Below are 19,465 nucleotides of genomic sequence, written 5' to 3' on the forward strand. Positions count from 1 at the left end.
CTTATAATATTTAAATGCATGTCACCTCATTTCCTACAAATTTTCTATTCATATGGTAATCCTATCCTATGCATAGGACGCCTTCGAATAGAAGATCTCCCTCTTGTTCAACTTTGGACGCTGGATCAAATCAAAATCCGACCGTTGGATGCCACTTCACTTGCCAGCTTCCATCTGGACCGTTGCTTATCTGAACCCGGTACTGTCCTGTTTCTCCTTAACGATAGATGCAGAGCATTTCGGTCCTGACAGTGTGCCTAGTGCCTACCGAACTTTCGAAAGAGAAAAAGACAGTGTCACTACTTCGGTACTTCCTAGTGGCCGGATAGCCCATCTATCTTGAAGGAAATTCCCCGACACAGAGCTTGGTGGTCGGGAAAATCCCCGCCCTATAAATACCACTACCAGACACGACTACACGAGCACCCAGTCGCCTCCGGTGTGTAGCCACCGCCCACCGGCCGACAGAACAGTGCCGGCAGAAGCTGAGAAACAGAGCACCATGAGGAAGGCCGTGCTGATGTTGGTTCTGGCGTTGGTGCAATGCCTCGCGCTGGGCTGCAGCACGGCAGCGGCGGCCAGGGCGCGGCAGGGCGACTACCTGCGCCGGCTGCGCTGGTCGTCGTCGCTGGCGGCCGTGGAGGAGCCGACCAGGGCGACGGCCAGCAGAAGACCCAGGTCGGTGCCGGCGGCGGAGGTCGGGCGCAAGGAGGCCGACCGCGTGGATGCGCTGCCCGGGCAGCCGCGCGGCGTGGACTTCGCGCAGTACGCCGGGTACGTGACGGTGGACGCGGCGGCCGGGCGCGCGCTGTTCTACTACCTCGCCGAGGCCGTCGGCTGCAACGGCAACGGCGACGGGTCGTCGTCCAAGGGCAAGCCCCTCCTCCTGTGGCTCAACGGCGGCCCCGGGTGCTCGTCGCTGGGGTACGGCGCCATGGAGGAGCTCGGCCCCTTCCGCGTCATGAGCGACGGCAAGACGCTCTACCGCAACCCCTACTCCTGGAACCACGGTACGCACAGTCACCTACACGCTCTTTTCACCGTGATCGGCAACGCGTGACCGCTTGTGATGATGATCCATTGGTGTGCAGCCGCGAACGTTCTGTTCTTGGAGAGCCCGGCTGGGGTGGGGTACTCGTACTCGAACACGACGGCGGACTACGACCGGAGCGGGGACAACCGGACGGCGGAGGACGCGTACGCTTTCCTGGCCAGCTGGATGGAGCGCTTCCCGGAGTACAAGGGCCGCGACTTCTACATCGCCGGCGAGAGCTACGCCGGCCACTTCGCGCCGCAGCTCGCCCACGCCGTCCTCCGCCACGCCTCCCCGGCCATCAACCTCAAAGGGGTCATGGTACACGTCGTCAAGCTCTAGCTTACACATTAATGGACTTTGCGTCGCTAAACGATGCGGTGCGCGCCGTGTCTTAAGATTGGGAACGCGGTGATCAACGAGGGGACGGACAAGAAGGGCACGTTCGACTTCTACTGGACGCACGCGCTCATCTCCGACGAGACGGCCGCCGGCGTCAACCAGAACTGCAACTTCACCAATGGCGCCCAGTCGAATGATCTCTGCGACCAAGCCAACGACGACGTCGTCGAGAACCTCCGGGACATCGACAACTACAACATCTACGCGCCAAACTGCCAGACGGAAGGGCTCGTCACCCCGCCCATCACCCCCTCGGTATGTCACCATCGTCGTCACAGCTCACCATATCGTGACGACGGACTAAGAAATGATACTCTACCATGCATGCACGAAATATCTCGTGCATATATCTACTCCCTCCGTTTTTAGTATAAGTCTTTCTAGAGATTTCAATACGGACTACATACTGATGTATATAGACGCATTTTAAAATGTAGATTCACTCATTTTGCTTTGTATGTAGTTGATATTAGAATCTTTAAAAAGACTTATATTTAGAAACGGAGGAAGTACTATTCACCACTACTTCGTGATTCGTGTCATGTTTTATAGCCAGTGTTGAAAATTGATTTATTTCATAGTATTACATCATGTTTCATCGGTATGTTTCTCTCGTTCCAGCGTGTATCATATTGTTTCGTGGTGTATCAACAAATAAGAGTACACTTATTCCAGAGTGGATTTGTCGATACAGTATACACAACTGCACTTTGAAACAAGAAAAAACTAAGAAAACATCATGTAATACTTTGAAATAAGATATATATATATATAACAAGGCACAGATCTTAAAGCAGTTGTTAATAGTGAATACACGCGTGGGATGTCTCATGCATTGTACTCCCTCCGGTCCTTTTTAGTTCGCCTATAAGATTTGTCTGAAGTCAAGCCTCGTAAAGTTTGACCAACTTTGTAGAAAAATATCAACATTCACAATGTAAAATCAATATCAGTAGATGCGTCATGACTTAAATTTTCATATTGTATAAATTTAGCATGGTAGATGTTGATATTTTTTCATATAAATATAGTCAAACTTTATGAAGTTTGACTTCAGACAATTTTTATATGCGGAGTAAAAATGACCGGAGGGAGTACATTAACCACTCTCACAACATGTTGCCCTTGATGCCTAGACTGGGTATGAGCTTGACATCATGGTCGATGTGGTTGCTTGCCATTGTTAGAGTGGATTTACGTCGATTCCCACAACAAAATAAAGGAGAAAATAAGTTTGTTTTTCTTGAGGTATTGAGTAGTGAAGTTGACTTGGGTTGTACTTTACATGCCTCCAGATCGAGAGCTTTGATACGTGCACAAGTAATTATGTGGAGGCCTACCTCAACAAGCCAGATGTTCAAAAGGCGTTCCACGCAAACGTCACCCGCCTCGACCACCCCTGGTTAGCTTGCAGGTATCATCCACCGCTTACCCATTCTATGGTGCTATCTTAGAAGTACCATGTATTTAGCATACTGAGGTGAACGAAAGAGAAATCTAAAAACAAAGTTTGTCTTCTCAACAACAATATCTCTCATCAAATATTTAGTAAAGATAAAACTAGAAAATAATCCATTGTACAGTACATTATATTTTATTGTCACCTTTAAATTGCATGGCAGGCTTAAGACAAGACCATCTTACCAATCACTAATTCACTATACATGTCCTCATTTGTGCTAATGTTAGTCTCAGGTGTCCAAATTAGCTCAGTTCTACACTTTCTACTCATAGAAAAGTAGACAATATGGTTCGTCAAAATGAAGGCTAAACAAATCAAATTCCATTCACAACAAATCAAACTGTTTATGAAAGGTCGATGTTCCACTCAAAAAACACTATTTTCTTGCCCATTTTCAGCGAGGTCTTGACACGCTGGATCGACAGCACCACAACTGTTTTGCCTATTATCAGGGAGCTGATGAAAAACAACATCAGAGTCTGGGTATACAGGTACGCATGCATCATACTACTCCCTCCGTTCTTAAATATAAGTCTTTGTAGAGATTCCACTAAATGGACTACATACAGAGCAAGATGAATGAATCTAAACTTAAAATGCAACTATATACATCCGTATGTGGTTCATAGTGAAATCTCTACAAAGACTTACATTTAGGAACGGAGGGAGTAGATCATAGCGCTCTTCAGATACGCACGAATGAAAGTTAATAGCTGATCCTCCCAGCGGAGACACCGACGGGAACGTGCCGGTCACCGCCACCAGGTACTCCATCAACCAGCTCCAGCTCCCCGTGGCCGCGAAATGGAGGCGGTGGTTTAGCAGCACCAAGGTACAACCGAGATCTCCTGCCATAATGGAACTGAAACCCTGACAAAAAATCTGCAGAATTTGTAATGACATGCTCTTCAATCTTGTGAACGAACTCAGGGTGCCGGAGAGGTGGGCGGATACGTGGTGCAGTACAAGGGCGGCCTCAGCTTGGTGACGGTGAGAGGAGCTGGCCACGAGGTCCCCAGCTACCAGCCGCAGCGAGCGCTCCAGCTTCTCCAGGCCTTCCTCGCCGGCACAACGCTGCCTGACTGCAAAAAATGCTAGGAGGAAGATGACAGATGGCAGTAGTACGTACAGCAGCAGCACCACCTTGAGTGCTTCACTGGTTATTACAGTAGATTTTACAGTACAAAATAGTGCTACTCCTACAAGAAATAAGCAAAACCCTGTGATGTTGGATACGTACAGACATCGATCGATTAGCGCATGAGCGCTTCGCGGGTCACGCAACTGCATGCACTGCTGCCGTTTTATCAAGTCTGAAGATTGTTTGCCAAAATGGCATGCTGAAAAGCTGTGTCCTCCCGGCCGTGTGTTTATGTATATGCTGGCCACGAATTAGGGGATATTGTCAAATTTGCAAATTGGCTTCCTTGCTTAAAGAAGCATCAAAGCGTTGCATCAGTGACAGACAGTATATAATCCCCTCACAGGGAGTACACATGCAAAACCTCCTCCCGGTTCAGAACAGCTAGCGTGTGCACACACACACACACACACACACTTGTTGAAATTGTGTTGCTGGTATGACACCCGGCGATGTTGAATGGCATGATGACGTGCCTTACTTTGTACACTCTATCTATGGTTACCGACGATTTAGTTTTTTTTTCTTTTTTGCGGGATGAAAGGGAGTTTTATTTCAAAATGATAGTGTTACAATCTCGAGACAGTTGCTCCTCACAGCATGGAGGACTCGAGTTCAACCATACCGCAGTACAACACTCGGTACGGTTATAGTGTGCCAAAAGATGTGCTACCCTATTCTGCTCTTGACCAATTTTACAAGGAACAAACTCCCTAGCAACCATGTGAGCTTTAATCTCTGCGTCAAGATGAGCATAGGCTAATCTGGAAAGTGTGACGGTCCGTGAGGGTTGCTAATGCATTTGAAGAATCCGATGATTGGACGATCACCGGCATGTCTGAATGTTGAATGGCCAAAGCCATACCTTGCATGATTGCATGAATTTCCGCTTCAAGGGCGTCATTACAATGAAAAATGTATCTATATGCCGTAAAGATCGTAGTCCCATCCCTGTTCTGCAATACCATTCCAGTAGAAGCACGCCCATCATGGCTTGAAAAAGAACCATCAACAGATAAGGCTACCCAGCCTGATGGTGGCCGAGGCTATGGAACAGGGGTTGGTGTACATTTTCTGCTCACAACACGTCCATCCTCCGAGATTGGCATCTTTCCTTTTATTATCTCTTCCATACTAAATTTCCTTGCCAAATGAAGCGACTTGTAATAGCTGTCCAAGTAATCAACAGTAGCTTGAACCAGGGTCTCACCCTTTCCATGAGTAATATCATTACGTAGCTGCCATATTCGCCAAATGCATGGTCATAATCACCATGTCCCTATTTAGTTATAACAGCAAGTAATAAGCCAAGTGTTTCTCGAGAAGCAAGATCAATTTCATGATTGCTACATCAAGCACGCTACTATATTCGCACAAGATCCCATCAGCTGCCTCGCGTCACGCCAGATGATGAATCGCCCAAGGGCAGCTTGTTCGTAGAGTCGACGGTAATGATGACTTGTTCTTCTCCAGTGGATTCTTCCATGCTGAGCTGCAAGGCTTCAGCAGAGAAGCTACCACCCGGCTGGTTCCTCTGCCCATTGGCCTCCGTGAACAGCCTCCCTACTTCGAAGATGATAACTCTAGCTGCTTGTGCTTCCACCTGATAGCTGTTTGCTGCGGAGCAACTGTCCATATGGTTCATTTCTGTAGGTAAACAGGAAAACATCAATGTCAACATCAATCAGTAGATATAACTAAAAAACGTACGAGTAGGCCTTCCATTTTTCATGATTCACTTCTTGATGGATGATGTGCAGAACCTGAAGACTGCAGACCAAGTAACTCCAGGTCCATGCTTGATGGCAGCAGCACTCCTGGAGGAACGATGTTATTTTGGTTCTCCGCCTTCAAAGTTCCTTCTAGTAAGATGCCGATGTAATTATGCTCGAGTATGATGTCTTCGCCCTTGGTGTACAAGTTCATAGCAGATCCTGTGCTGACGAGAAGCCGTGTCTCTTGCATTGTCATTCTCTCGAACACACGTGGGATCAAGAGCTTAGCAATGACTGCAGCACTTTCCTGCAATTTCCATGTGCCAGTGATTAAGGAGTATATACAAGAAACACTGTCACATGTTAAGTAACCGATTTGGGTGAACAGATGCATGAGTAGTTTCATAACAAAATGGGGACCGTGCTATAAACGAATTCTCGGCCACAAGAATGTTACAGAAATACCTAAATCATTTGAGACAAGATGACACGACGAGGCATCTAGGGGCCAAGTAATAATCAAGGGAAACCAGAAAAATCAAACTACTATGTTGTACTCCCTCGACATTTCTGGTTTTCTTGTGAACATGTATAAGAGTGGGATGGAGGAGTAGTATCTAGTGCTTTTGTTTTTGGTTTGAGGGCAGAAACAGAAGAAATGCAACCTCGACATTTCTGTTTTTCTTGTGAACATGTTGAGGGGAAAATTAGCTCAGTTTCTCTTTTTAGAAATTTTCTAAATTTTGAACTCTTAAATTTGAGATTGGGTAGAAACAAGAAACAATTCTACTCAAACTTGGTTAAAAAAGAAAAGAGGAAACGCCGCTCATCTGCAAGGTTCTGGTTCTTCGACTGGTAGCCAGCAGTTTCGCTACGTGGTGAACTGGTGATATTAAGTAAAATCCAGAAAACATCTGCTTCTATGCCCTCGTAGAGTTCAGAAGAAAAAAAAACTAATTGCGCAGTTGCAGTAGATGTACAATAATCACTGAATTTAGTAAGCACACAAGCAAACAGTAAAATTAAAGCACACCTGCCACAGAAAAGCCTCAACAGAAGGATCTGACTGACGCAATTGATCTATCTTTTCAGCTTCAATGAAGAAACAGCGGACGAGAGAATCTGTAATCATGTCACAGAGACAAGACTTTCCTGTTAGCACCTCGTATAGACCCAAAGTGCTTCCATGTGAGAAAATTGGGTGCAAAGAATGCCTGCTGCTTAGCCTCTGACTTCTCCACTGTCGAAAAAAGGGGGTAACTTAGGGGGCGGTGAAATGGCTACTGAGAGCACATGCTCCCAGTGTGAACAGTTAATTCGTCAAAAATGTTGAAGGTATATACTCCAACAAAATACAGTACTGTTTAGAGCAGTCTTAAGCAGAAACATACCTTTACTGCTCCGATCGAAACAATCCATATACCAGTTGCTCTTAAGCCTTCCATATAAAGGGCTGCCCCATGCCCTTTTACATTTTCTTTTGTATTGCTTAACAAAGGAGCACGCACAGCAGCAGGCAGCATGCTGACTAATGGATGAGCGCCTAAAAGATCGCTAACTCTTGGCATTTTCACTAATTGTGGATTCCTCTTAAGCTTCTTGAGATCTGTCTGACAAGTGATTAACTTACACGAATTGTGAACTGAAACCACTTTGGCAATTAATTTTCGAAGCAAAAGACAAGTCAAACACTCCACTACCTGCCAAGCATCATCCAGATGTGCCATTTCTTTTTCTTCCAGTAACCCAGTCTTCCATAGGTTTTGAACATTCTCACTCAAGTGTGTCAATACCGCATATGTTACTTGTCGAGTTTTTAGCACACAAAGAAGCTGAAAATGTGGAAACACCTTCAGAATCTAGGCAACAATGAACTCACAGGTTCACCAATGGGAGACTGCCTTGTTTATTCATATAGTGAGGTTTTTCATCACTAGTACAGAATTGTTGTATGACAATGAAATGAAGTATTCCAAAGTAATATAAAACTAGGGCCTCTCTCGAATGTAGAGAGTTCTGCAACAATTTCACATGAATTTTGCAAGAAACAAAATCTGAAAAACAAAACTCCGAAGCTAACCATTTACAACCACTCACCCTAGCGATGCCATACAAGCACATGGAAATTCTCTACAGATCAAACTAGAGTCCCAGTTCAGTTGAGATGGTGCTTTCTCGAGTTTTGCAAAAGATAACTGATTGTTGAGTGAACTGTCGAGCTATTGTGCTGGAGGCTGAAGGCTCCGTAATAGTTAAGTCAACAGATAAATGCACATTGTAAGCACAAACCTGAGGGAATGTACAGCGAACTTCTTCCAAGAACTTTCTAGCTTCCTCTCCCCCAGCATTACTTTCATCAATAACAATTTTTGCAATCTCACTATCACCTGACAAAAGAAGTATACGGAACACTGGTAAGTAACTAGGGTCATATGTGCAAGTTGAACTCCACGTATCTTAAAAAATAGGGTCAGAGGAGAAAATAGAAGGATTTAAAACTGTTGAGGACAATGACTTTAGACAGGCTTTACATAGTTCAACCTTAATAAGCTAAATGGTTTGAGCCATGCATCCATCTGCACCATACTACTTTCCACGTATCTTAAAAAATAGGGTCTGTAGCTGATTGATTCTACAGAAAGATAGACTGGCTCCGACAAGTAACAAAATACTACTTTCTGTTCTGCTTATGGACTATAACGACGGACACCTACGCATAACATCTGGCATGTGCGCCACGTAGTGTGACTAATATTCATTTACTCCCTCCGATCCATGGATTGGATACTAAGTTCTGGAATTGGTAGCAAAGAAATGGTAAATAACAAGCACATAAAGGCATTCTAAAAGTTTTCCAAGATTTTACCAAGAAAATCTTGTAGTTGTCTCCTTGCAATTCTATGAGCACGAAGAAATGCAGCACAGATGTAACACCCTGACTCCAATCTTTGTACTGTGAAGTATGTGATAAAACTTTGTGGTAACATGCTTGCAGAAAGGAACCTATAGTAACTTGGGAAATAGACATTGGACTGCAAACTGTTCCAATCGCATAATGGTCGGCTAGAAACAAGATCCATAGCTTCATCAACTGATCGCATCAAAATATTGGCTGTAGCTTGAGTTATCCGTCCCTCGTCAAGCATTGCCCAGTAACTGGCTTGCACACCTGAAAACAATATTTACAAAAAGGAAAAAAATCTTTGTTAACTGATCGCATTTAGTATGAAACTAAACATCTCCATAAAATACAGAGACAAGATAGAATTATGGACGTATCAAGCCAACTATTTAAGGGCACAAAAGAAAAGCAAACAAAAGGCTGCCAACCATTCAAAAGACGCACTCGGCCATCCCTTAAATTCATGGTATGTATGTGATCATGATTGTCATCATGTGGATGTGCATGTTCATCTTCCAAGTTACTCAAGCCTGTGATATATTTCTTAACTGTAACCCAGTCAGCAGGACCAAGCTCCTCATCATCTTTGAGATCACCAAAAGCTTCTAATGTCTTGTTTAGAATTTCATGTCTAGCATAATTCGACATGCGAAGCTGCAGCAGTAATCAGAATACAACTTTTATGCCGAACCTGAACAGAACATTACTATATATATATATATATATATATATATATATATATATATATATATATATATATATATATATAATATCACATGTGAAACCATAAAGTACTGATATTTCTGGAAGCAAACAAGGTATCAGTCACACAAAACCTACTCCTCGGAGTTGCTGGATGAAGAAGTTTAACTAAAAATAGTAGTAAGCAAGGCTCAGAACACCTTTGGGACTTACAAATAGGTTCAACTGAAAGAGAAATTAATCATTTTTATGCCATGGTTATATAAGATGCTAATCCACCAACCCTGAACTCATAGGCACAGAAATAAAATATGTGTAACAATCACACCATATAATCTTCCTATTTACTAATTAATCTAAGGGAAATGAAAGAGGAGTTAGAGTTCAAAAGATTTCATAATAGCACACAGAAAAGCAAATTCTTTAACTCCAAGGTTAAAAAACCCATAGATGAAACCTGTAATTTGTAAAGCTAACCTTTGTTACTGACAGGTTGTCCATACCAAGTGCGTGCAACAAAAATTGTGTGGTAGAACCATTCAATATCAGGGTCAGAAACACGATGCCACCAGTGAAGAACACAAACTGCAAAAACATGGAAAATAAGCCTTGCTCAAATTAAATTTTATGATTTTGTATTTTGTCAGGAAAAACTAACCTACCATTGTTCCCACTTCTGGTTTCAGAAAAGGTTGAGCTGTATCACTAGCACGCTGGTAGAAAGTAACCCAGTAACACCTCAAATTATTATCATAGACTAATTTTTTGAAGAACAAAAGTAGACTAATATAGTGATAATAAGAGACAAATGAGATGGTCAAGTGGTACATGAATATAACTTACTTTAACAGACAATGCTAATGATAGGGAAACAGCACCTCGCAGCCCAGACCAAACAATGATTATGGCTTCTTTGAAGTCCAAACCATACCCGAAGTAGCGCAACAAAAGATATAGAGCACCGACAACTGCAGCCCGTGCCATTTGTACATAGAAATAGAGCAGAAGAAGAAACCCCCATGAAGTGCCTGAAAGAGCAAGAGATAAACGGAAGAGTAGGTTTACTGAATTCCCCGATGATTGTACAACATGCTACATATAGGAGGAGAAAAAGGGGGGCAGGGGGCAGGATAGGCCCCAACCCCCAACCTAGAGACTAGGAGCAGTAGTTAGACATGTATACATATTTCTGGTTCAACAGCATGAAGATGGATTAGAACAAGAAGTATAGTACACAGAAGTTGTTTTAAGCACTCGCAAATACGATCAAACTGCAATTCTACTGACTAACATGATTCACTTTTTTAAAGGTCAAGAAAAGAAAAATGCAATGACAGCAAACACCAATTGTGCTGCCCCAAAGATAGGTGGTTAAAACAACATATCTCAGCAGAACTTTGGCTAACTGAGATGCCAAGTGTTCATCCACATAATCAGTTGGCTGCAGTTGCGGCATTCATAATTGAGCTAATGATCCCCAGTAAAATTGATAAGCATGACAAAGAAGTGTGTTATAAGAGGATTTAGCTCAGTAACTATGTCAACAACTCGTTACCATGATGTATAATAAAGCACTCACTGAACCAACACAGGCATGAAATGATGCTGCATGATGAAAACTACGAACAGCATGCTTTTATAATAAACCAAAGAAAGGTTCAGTTGGCAATGAACAAGGAGAATTTAAAATGAAGTAGACATGCTTGTTTTGCAGTTTTCATGAAAACAAACAGTAGACAAAGATAAATGAAGATATTACCGTGCCTCTCAAAATGGACATTATGTCTTAGCACACCATCTGCAATAATAACCCCACTGAGGGTAATACACACATGTAAGAAACATCGTAATGGTGTCAATATAAAGTGAACTATCAAAAAATATGAAAGTTGGACAAATATTGATACCTCAGTATGAAAATAATTGTGTTCGCAATGTAAGCAACTATTTCCCTGAATACAAATAAAACAGCAGTAAGATACAAATAGGCAATCTCAGAAAATATGAAAACATACATAAATTTTGAGTGTGTCATAGCGTCTGCTCAGGGTGTCGTGAGCGCGCAAGAGAAAGCGTACTTACATAAGATGACCTGTTCGTACACAAGGCCTAAGGGATCTTCTACAAGACCATACCCAATACCCATTGTACTAGGGAAGGACTTACCCTGAAGGATCCAGCGTTTAAGCCGACTAAGGATGGTGACATCTGTGAGACCAACCCGGAGAGGATCAAGCCCTGACAAAAAGACGCATATATAGGAGGACAACTCAATTCAAACTCAAGCAACACAACCCTGTTCTTTTGAGGAGCCAAGCATGGAGATCGCCATCCGCCGAGGATAGACCCCATCCACTACACCTTCTTTGTTAAAATCCTCGAGATAATAGAGAAAAATGGGACACTAGAGTATTGTCAAGTGTTATATAGTGCTGTGTATAGGCCTGTGTACTTTCTCCCTTATATAGGGGTTCATTTGCATATGTACCTTGTACTTCTCTGGCCTGTTTGGCCCATAGCTATACAAGGGTTCAGTTCGTAACAAGCATTACCCATACAGGAGCCTGAACCTTGGGTAAGTCTGTGTCCACTGAGTCATCTATGGGGTGCCGACGTGCGTTGCTCGACACCCAAAGCGTATGCATATTACGATCGCAGGATTGAGAGCTCAGGGATGGAATATGACAAAACATTCCTACCACGTGCACATACTAGTTCGATAGTATAGTAAAATTTGGTGTAATCATTACTCTCACTTTATTGCCAGTTACAAACTCTAAAATTCTACTAAGGCTACTTCAGGAATCAGGACAATGATGACAATGATAATACATGGTCATTTAGAAGACAAAATATTAAATCGGGTGTGTTTGTGTTTTTGCGAGGGAAAAAATAGAAGTGGACAAGTAACTATATACTGGGCATGAACAAACTTGGCAACTGGTATCCTAATGCAAGGACATAAATTTATCAAAATCTCCTGAAAATATAGGTTATGCTGACAGAAAAAAAAGCATGACCAGGATTATGGAACTGACAGAATACATGAGGAACAGTGAACAAGTTAGCCTATGTGACCAGGAATACCATGATCACTGTTGAGAATCTTGATCTTGCTGATAATATTAAAATAATATGAAAGGACATGTGTTGCTAGAACAATACCAGAAATCATGCAAACTTCGGCGATTGTCGCCCTTAAAAGTAGTTTTTGCAAAAGCTGCATAGAACCTGCCAGACATGGCAAAGTTAACAGTGGAGGAACGAGATTAAAGGATAGCCAATCAGATGTGAAGACAAGTTTTACTAACATTCCCAAAGCTGTGACGGTCAAAATACCAGAGTACTTCAGTGCATCTTGCACCTGACATGAACAATATTAGCTAAAGAAAATAACCACCAAATTACTAAATAACTGGTGGCTTCTATATCAGAACTCATAGATGATTTTTTTTTCCGGAGAAAACATGACAAAGAACAACCAGTAGAACCAAAAATCCGAACTGATGGAGAAGGTTGGGCAATCTTAAACATGGACAGAAAGAGGGCAAGCAAATTTTTAGTTTAAATTGAAAAGGCCGAGGCTTGAACCCAAGACCTCTTGGTTCTGAATTCATATTAAGTTTAATGCACCCAACCAATAGAACCAAAAGTCCGAACTGATGAAGAAGGTTGGGCAATCCACATATACTTCAACATTGTACATGCATATCTGGAACTTGCCTTAGATTACCAGTAAAACAGCATCAAGACTCATGAGCAATTTGCAAAATGAGCTAGCACAAAAGATAATTCTAGGGCTGGTACTAAGACTCACAACTCATTCAGTTTGTTGTGAACTATTTCAAGAAACTGAACAAATTATAGCCTTATAAAAAGAGTATGAGAGCTTGAATATCTTCTTTGTCATTGGGATGAAAACAGTTCACTCTCTTCAGATTCTAGATATCTAAATCAGGTAGCTACTTTGCCATATGCATATCAAGAAGTTACCTCAGATTACTAGTAAAATAGCATCAAAATCAATATTGCAAAAGGAGAAACATGATTCTAGGACTGATGCTAAGACTCCTTCCATTTTCTCTGAACTATTTCAATAAACTGAACCAATTGTACCCTTAAAAAGAAAAAGCAGGAGTACGAGAGCTTGAATATGTTCATTATCTTACAGTATAGAAAGCAATATAGCTGACAGCAAGAGTTAGCGTCATCTCCAAGATTGTATCGTTGAAAGTAAAGCCAAGCCATAGTAATGATATGATTGCAAATGCAAGGCCCAGAGCAACACTGGTCAAAGAAGATACCAGTTAGTATTAGAAGCATGGTAGCCATATTTGGCAATTTGATTGAAAAAAAAATTCTACATACGCTCCAAGTGAAACTTCCGATAAGAACATCAATATAGACCCTGTATTGAAGCTTCTTCCGAGCACCATTTGTAAGAATAACTGATAGACAACAACAGAAACCCTGTAGAAAGTGTATGTCCATTTAGCGGGAAATGCGGTTCAAACACAAAAGTATTATATTGGTGCACAATGAAATTTTACGACATCGAAAAGTTATTTTCATTTATTTAAGCTTTCCCTACCCCACACTTTAGTTGATGGATACCTTAACAGAAGTATCTGCAGATACAGAGATCAGGTGTCAGGCCATAGTTAAGTAAATCCTGTTTTAACCTTCATAATCCCTTAGATTGGAAAAGGAAAACAGCCTTGGATTTAGTATTGTCATGCGTGAAGTCTTCCCTCATTCAGATTAACTTGTACACTATATTCTCCAGAGCCTTTGCCATAAACATGTGTGTCAGGTCTCAGGAACAACTGTACTGCTACAACTAATACTTTGAATTTTAGTTTTAAGTACAAGTACTAATGAGCATTTTTCCAACCGGAGAGTGGACCAGTCGAACATTCGAAGAAAAAAAACTTGTAACCTACCTATTTGAGTCACAGGTTGTATCTTTCTTCTCATAATCGGAGTTCCTCCAACAAAATTGACATGAAAACAAAAAAGCATGTTTAGATTGAAAAAAAGGCATACCCATCGTTCATCAAGGATTCTCCCTCAATAATCGTACTGAGCTTTTTACTTGTTCCAAGCTCTTTTAGAACTGCAACCACGGCCACAGGATCAGTGGCACTAAGCAGACCACCAAGCAACAATGATGTTTCCCAGTTCCAATCATATGGAGAAGTAAGCTACAGAAAATGGACTAGCTAGTATCAAAGTATTAAAGTCAGTGGTATATGTCCGTTTTAAACTTAGGTACACACCTTGAGAGCAGTGCCAAGCAAAAATGTTGACATTAGCACACCAGGGCCAGCAAGTAAGAGCATCTGCGCCATGCATTTCTACAAAATAAACATTTTAATATTTTAGTACACACAGAACAAAGACATATGCACCCGCAGTGCTAATATCACAACAGAAAATTGGCGGGGGAGTAGATCAACATAAGCACCAATACTAGAGAAACCAAATATGTGTGCTAACAGAGAACAATAGGAACTAAAGGTGGTTTGCATTGAGGCCATGGTTGTATCAAACATGAGCTTATGTGACTAACTGGATGGAAAAATATTATGGATAATCAATGATATTAACTGAGCAGAGAATTAGTATGGCCTGTGAAGTTTTCTTGATGTCGGTTTGGTCATTTCCTCTGTTCTAAAGAGCTGCCTTTTGTACGAAGACTCGATGCTGATCTCGCTTTGGGAGGGATCGAAAGAAATAAACTGCCATGTGTTCAACCACAGAGGAACTCATGTTATCTATGCTCACATCATCCGGAGTAAAACTTCAGTTTGGACCAAGGTATGAGCAGCAGGCCTGGGATGCCTGTCCTCCGGCCCTGATGATGTATGGCGTTCCTTAGTTTTATTCTCTAATCGCCATCTAGTTTCCTTCCTTTTTTACTAGTATTTACTGCTTGGCAAGAAATAGTAATCATAACTGAATAAAGATCAATCAGCTTTAAATTAAGCCACTCAGATTTCAGCGTAGATAGGCAGACTTGGAAAGATACCTTTATCTGGTGTGCTTCCATCGAGAAGGCGCTCTCAAACAAAAGGGCCGGAAGGAAAGCAGCCAGGAGAAGATCAGGATTTATGTTAGCCCCTGCAATTTTTGAAGCACAATCAGCAAGCGGTTAATTCAGAAGTTGAATAAACTAATTCTCAAGTACTGTGTTGTTCCAGTCTTCAAAATAATACGTCCATGGTGAACTCACTCACAGATACGCATGCCAGCTCCAAGTTTGCCTAGACCGTCTTTTGTCCCGTACTCTGGATGTTGAACAGTATTTACAAACTGTCAGACTGAGTCCGTCGTGCAGCAAAGGAATGGAACCACAGATTACTCTCTTTCTAAGGAGAATCAGATACTTATTACTCCCATTCGACTTTCGCGTGGGGGGGGGGGGGGGGGGATAAACACAGACCTAGTGACCCTAGAGCAACACCAAGGACAAGGAGGGCGATGGTGTAGGGGACGCGCGTGCCGCGGAAGAGGTGGCGGCAGGCGGCACCCAACACGAGGGACACGCCGGCGAAGAGCACGGCGTCGTCGGGCTCGGCGGCGGTCGCCATCGGAAGGGAGGAACCAGACTCGAGATACTGTCGGTACTGCTTCCTGAAGAAGTGCCGTATTCCTGCGAGCACAATTGTTCTGTGTGACTGCAAATTGGACAAAAGATAAAATGAACTTTTTAAATGTGTAGGCGTGAGGTTAATTTAGAAATACTGGATTGGCAGCAATTCAAGTACAAAATCGCCTCCAAAAAACACATGTGACAATGCTACCAACTTTCTGAGCAATCGGCATCATATAATATTACAAATACACAAAAAGACAAATATTTACAGAAGTTCATGAAAAAATCATCCTTACACAACCCAACCCCTGCATAATTCAATATGTAGACGGCTGAAGAAAGCTAGGACTGTTATAGTTTCTCCGGATTTGACCATCTATCTTCAAGTAGTAGTCCGAGAAATAGACAGAGTGTCGCAATTCCACATAACAAATTGGACAACTAGGTCACATCGGTATACACAAAATAACAAAAATATCCCAAGTGAACAATGATATGCACTGAAGGGCTACTCAAATATGTCCCAGTTAAGACTTCCTCAGAGATTCCAAACTTCGAAGCATGTCATAAATTTCAAATTATATCATTTCGTAATTATCTAACAAGATGGCATTTCAAAACATTGGTGTATAAATAATCTGATATGCTTGTTTCTTGTACATGGATGGATCTAATCTGATATGCCACTGCTTCAAGTATGATGGTGGGCTCTCCGTGGAAGTGGTAGGGTTACCGTAGTCGGCGTGATCACTCTGAGCGGCAGAGAGCATGAAACATAAAGGTGAGTCGAGCGGATCGGCTAAGGATCCGGCCGAAGAATTACTTGGTTGGCTACATCTGCATGAAGAAGGTGTCGAGGAGTTCGTATGGGAAGATGAGATCACAGACCCGTCGAGAAAGCCAAGTGGATGGCAATTGCTAAGGTACATACTACGCGAGGGTTTAGCCCTAGCACGCTGTTCGCGGATATGAGATCGGCGTGGAACCCGACAAAGGAAGTGATCTGGAGACGTGTTCAGGAGAATTTATTCAGCCCAGTTTGATTGCCTAGGCAATTGGAACAAGGCAATGATCATGGGACCATGGTTCTTCAGAAATCAGGCGTTCCTTATGGAAGAATATGATGGCTTCATTAACCCTAGAACGGTGGTTCTGGATAAGACGGCAGTCTAGGCACATATGCCCAAATTGCCAGACAGCTTTCGGAGTGAGCCAATCATCAGAGGTACTAGATCATTGATGGCGTGCGTTGCCGCGCCCGTCCATTTTGACGATAGAAGGGTAGGAATGATCCTAAATATATGGAGCCAGAAGTTGTTGTTCCACACATGTTTTTCTTGTTCTTTTGAAATGAGAGGTACTTGAATTAGTAGTAAATAGAAACCCAAAAGAGAAAATACATTTTTCTCACAATAGCGAAAATAAATAAAAATAAATCTTTATGAGTGTGTGCACTGTTGGCCCACCCTGGCCCAGTGAGCTAGGTCCGCCACTGCCACCAGGAGAGAATAAGGGATGCAGAGACAGAAAAGCTATGCCAACAGCTGAGAAGGAGCGGTCCAGGGAAGGGAGGATGCTGATGAGGAGATGAAGAAGGATGCACAGAATAAATGGTGCTTCTTCTGAAGAGAGTTGCTACAAAGAAAAAGGTTGTTGGTGGATATGTAGATCACTATGATTATTTATGTAAAAGGATGTTATAGGGTTTCCAAGATGCCTGTACACCGACTCATAGCCATCGAATCTCACGAGAATGTGAGTCTTCCAAGTTTCTTCGGATGGATGAGTATTTTTCCTTTTCTGGTTGGTAATGCTCCGTTGTGCCATCCGTCCCAGCTATGACATACAGTCGTCTGAACAGTTTTCAAGTAAACCTAGAAGAAGAACATTCGGCTGCAAACAAACGGGGTTCCGTCGATGAATCAGGAATCATTGGTATACTGAACAATTCGAAGATGGACACAACAAATTATGTGTATGCGCTTATGTACGTGGCAGACTGGATGGGAATATCATAATCCATCAGCATAAACACAGAGAACGTTGTGGTTAACCAACAAGAAATTGGGGAATGGGTAGTGGGCAACTTACCTCAAATCGGGCCGCTGCAGCACACCGCCGGCCGCCGGGCAGGGTTGCTGCCGAGTGCGGATTAGGCGGCGGGCACCGGCTGGCTGGGGCGGGGTGGCCGAGGTGGGGCCCGGCGGGTGGGGCTGGCAGGGCGGCTCCTGGGCGTCTCGCAACGTGCAGGCGATATTGGGAGCGGAGACATTGGCAGGAAGGCGCAGTGCGGCTGTGCTTGCGTTGTTTGTTGGGCTAGGGATGAATCAGGACGAGTAAGCACATTGTTTTGTTGGGCTTCCCTTTTTTCCTCCGGCCCATCTCTACTTTCCCATGGTATAGTGTCTTTACAGATTTATGCATAGCTTTTATGGTTTGATGAAGTTATAAATATCTAATTTTATTTTCATTATTTTTTACATAAATAATCATACTGATCTACATATCAATCTACATCAAAGGACATATCAAGCCAAATAACACCCACGTCGGCTAATATATTGTCGATATCTGTGAGGACGATGTTTCTGCGAGGATATGCTAGCCAATACCAATATGTTGGCCATATCGGCCTAAATTTAGAAGCTATGTGGCATGTCAAGTGTTATGGTTATGGAAGCACTGTGACCGAGGTCCTAGTCTTGAAGAATTCATATCCTTTGGAATGCACCGCACATGGCTTCTGCTTAGGTGTTGACAGGAGTGGCAAGTTCATTGCATTCATCAAAAGGACCCACCAGGAGAGAATAAGGGATGCAGAGATAGAAAAGCTATTGCAACAGCTGAGACGGAGCGGTCTAGGGAAGGGAGGATGCTGATGAGGAGATGAAGAAGGATGCACAGAATAAAGGTGCTTCTTCTGAGAGAGTTGCTACAAAGAAAAAGGCTGTTGGTGGATATGTAGATCACTATGATTATTTATGTAAAAGGATGTTATAGGGTTTCCAAGTTGCCTGTATACCGACTCACAGCCACTGAATCTCACGACAATGTGAGTGTTCCAAGTGTCTCCGAATGGATGAGTATTTTTCCTTTTCTGGTTGGTTATGCTTCGTTGTGCCATCCGTCCCATCTACGACATACAGTCGTCTGAACAGTTTTCAAGTAAACCTGGAAGAAGAACATTCGACTGCAAACAAACAGGGCTCCATCGATGAATCAGAAATCATTGGTGTACTGACCAATTCAAAGATGGACACAACAATTTATGTGTATGTGCTCATGTATGTGGTAGACTGGATGGGACTATCAGAATCCATCAATATAAACAGAGTGAACGAATCCGTGGTTAACCAACAAGAAATTGGGGAATGGGCAGTGGGCAGTGGGCGACTTAGCTCAAATCGGGCTGGCCGGTGTAGCACACCGCCGACCACCGAGCAGGGGTGCTACCGAGTGCGGATTGGGCGGCGGGCACCGGCTGGCTGGGGGGTGGCCGAGGTGGCGCCC

The 19,465-nt window shown here is 42.9% G+C and overlaps 2 protein-coding genes across 7 annotated transcripts; one reads left to right on the plus strand and one right to left on the minus strand.

Annotated features, from left to right (window-relative positions):
* Window positions 1-478: 478 nt before the first annotated feature.
* LOC123051771 (serine carboxypeptidase II-3-like) lies at window positions 479-3,995 on the plus strand. Its single transcript, XM_044474749.1, has 7 exons — window positions 479-1,010; window positions 1,092-1,354; window positions 1,433-1,690; window positions 2,731-2,849; window positions 3,296-3,388; window positions 3,624-3,729; window positions 3,828-3,995. Exons 1-7 carry the CDS (start codon window positions 503-505, stop codon window positions 3,993-3,995), a joined length of 1,515 nt encoding a protein of 504 aa, XP_044330684.1. The 5' UTR covers window positions 479-502.
* A 591-nt stretch (window positions 3,996-4,586) lies between these two features.
* On the minus strand, window positions 4,587-18,259 carry LOC123051770 (sodium/hydrogen exchanger 8). 6 transcript variants are annotated; one of them, XM_044474744.1, is made up of 23 exons: window positions 18,047-18,259; window positions 15,803-16,037; window positions 15,597-15,647; window positions 15,389-15,480; window positions 14,637-14,714; window positions 14,404-14,561; window positions 13,726-13,827; window positions 13,527-13,644; window positions 12,669-12,721; window positions 12,523-12,588; window positions 11,265-11,309; window positions 11,117-11,172; window positions 10,201-10,385; window positions 10,020-10,070; window positions 9,835-9,942; window positions 9,084-9,309; window positions 8,620-8,922; window positions 8,043-8,140; window positions 7,454-7,585; window positions 7,145-7,363; window positions 6,787-6,993; window positions 5,802-6,060; window positions 4,590-5,685 (listed from the first exon to the last, which is right to left on the minus strand). In XM_044474744.1, the coding sequence occupies exons 2-23, from the start codon at window positions 15,948-15,950 to the stop codon at window positions 5,423-5,425; spliced, it is 3,018 nt and encodes a 1,005-aa protein (XP_044330679.1). In that variant the 5' UTR covers window positions 15,951-16,037; window positions 18,047-18,259; the 3' UTR covers window positions 4,590-5,422. The 6 variants fall into 6 exon arrangements, with proteins under 6 accessions (XP_044330681.1, XP_044330680.1, XP_044330679.1 ...); XM_044474743.1 differs by having other exon boundaries at window positions 15,803-16,012; window positions 18,047-18,256; XM_044474746.1 differs by lacking the exon at window positions 9,084-9,309 and having other exon boundaries at window positions 4,587-5,685; window positions 10,016-10,070; window positions 15,803-16,012; window positions 18,047-18,258.
* Between the last annotated feature and the right edge of the window lie 1,206 nt (window positions 18,260-19,465).

This window comes from Triticum aestivum, chromosome 2D, assembly GCF_018294505.1.
Source record: "Triticum aestivum cultivar Chinese Spring chromosome 2D, IWGSC CS RefSeq v2.1, whole genome shotgun sequence".
Taxonomy (NCBI): domain Eukaryota; kingdom Viridiplantae; phylum Streptophyta; class Magnoliopsida; order Poales; family Poaceae; genus Triticum; species Triticum aestivum.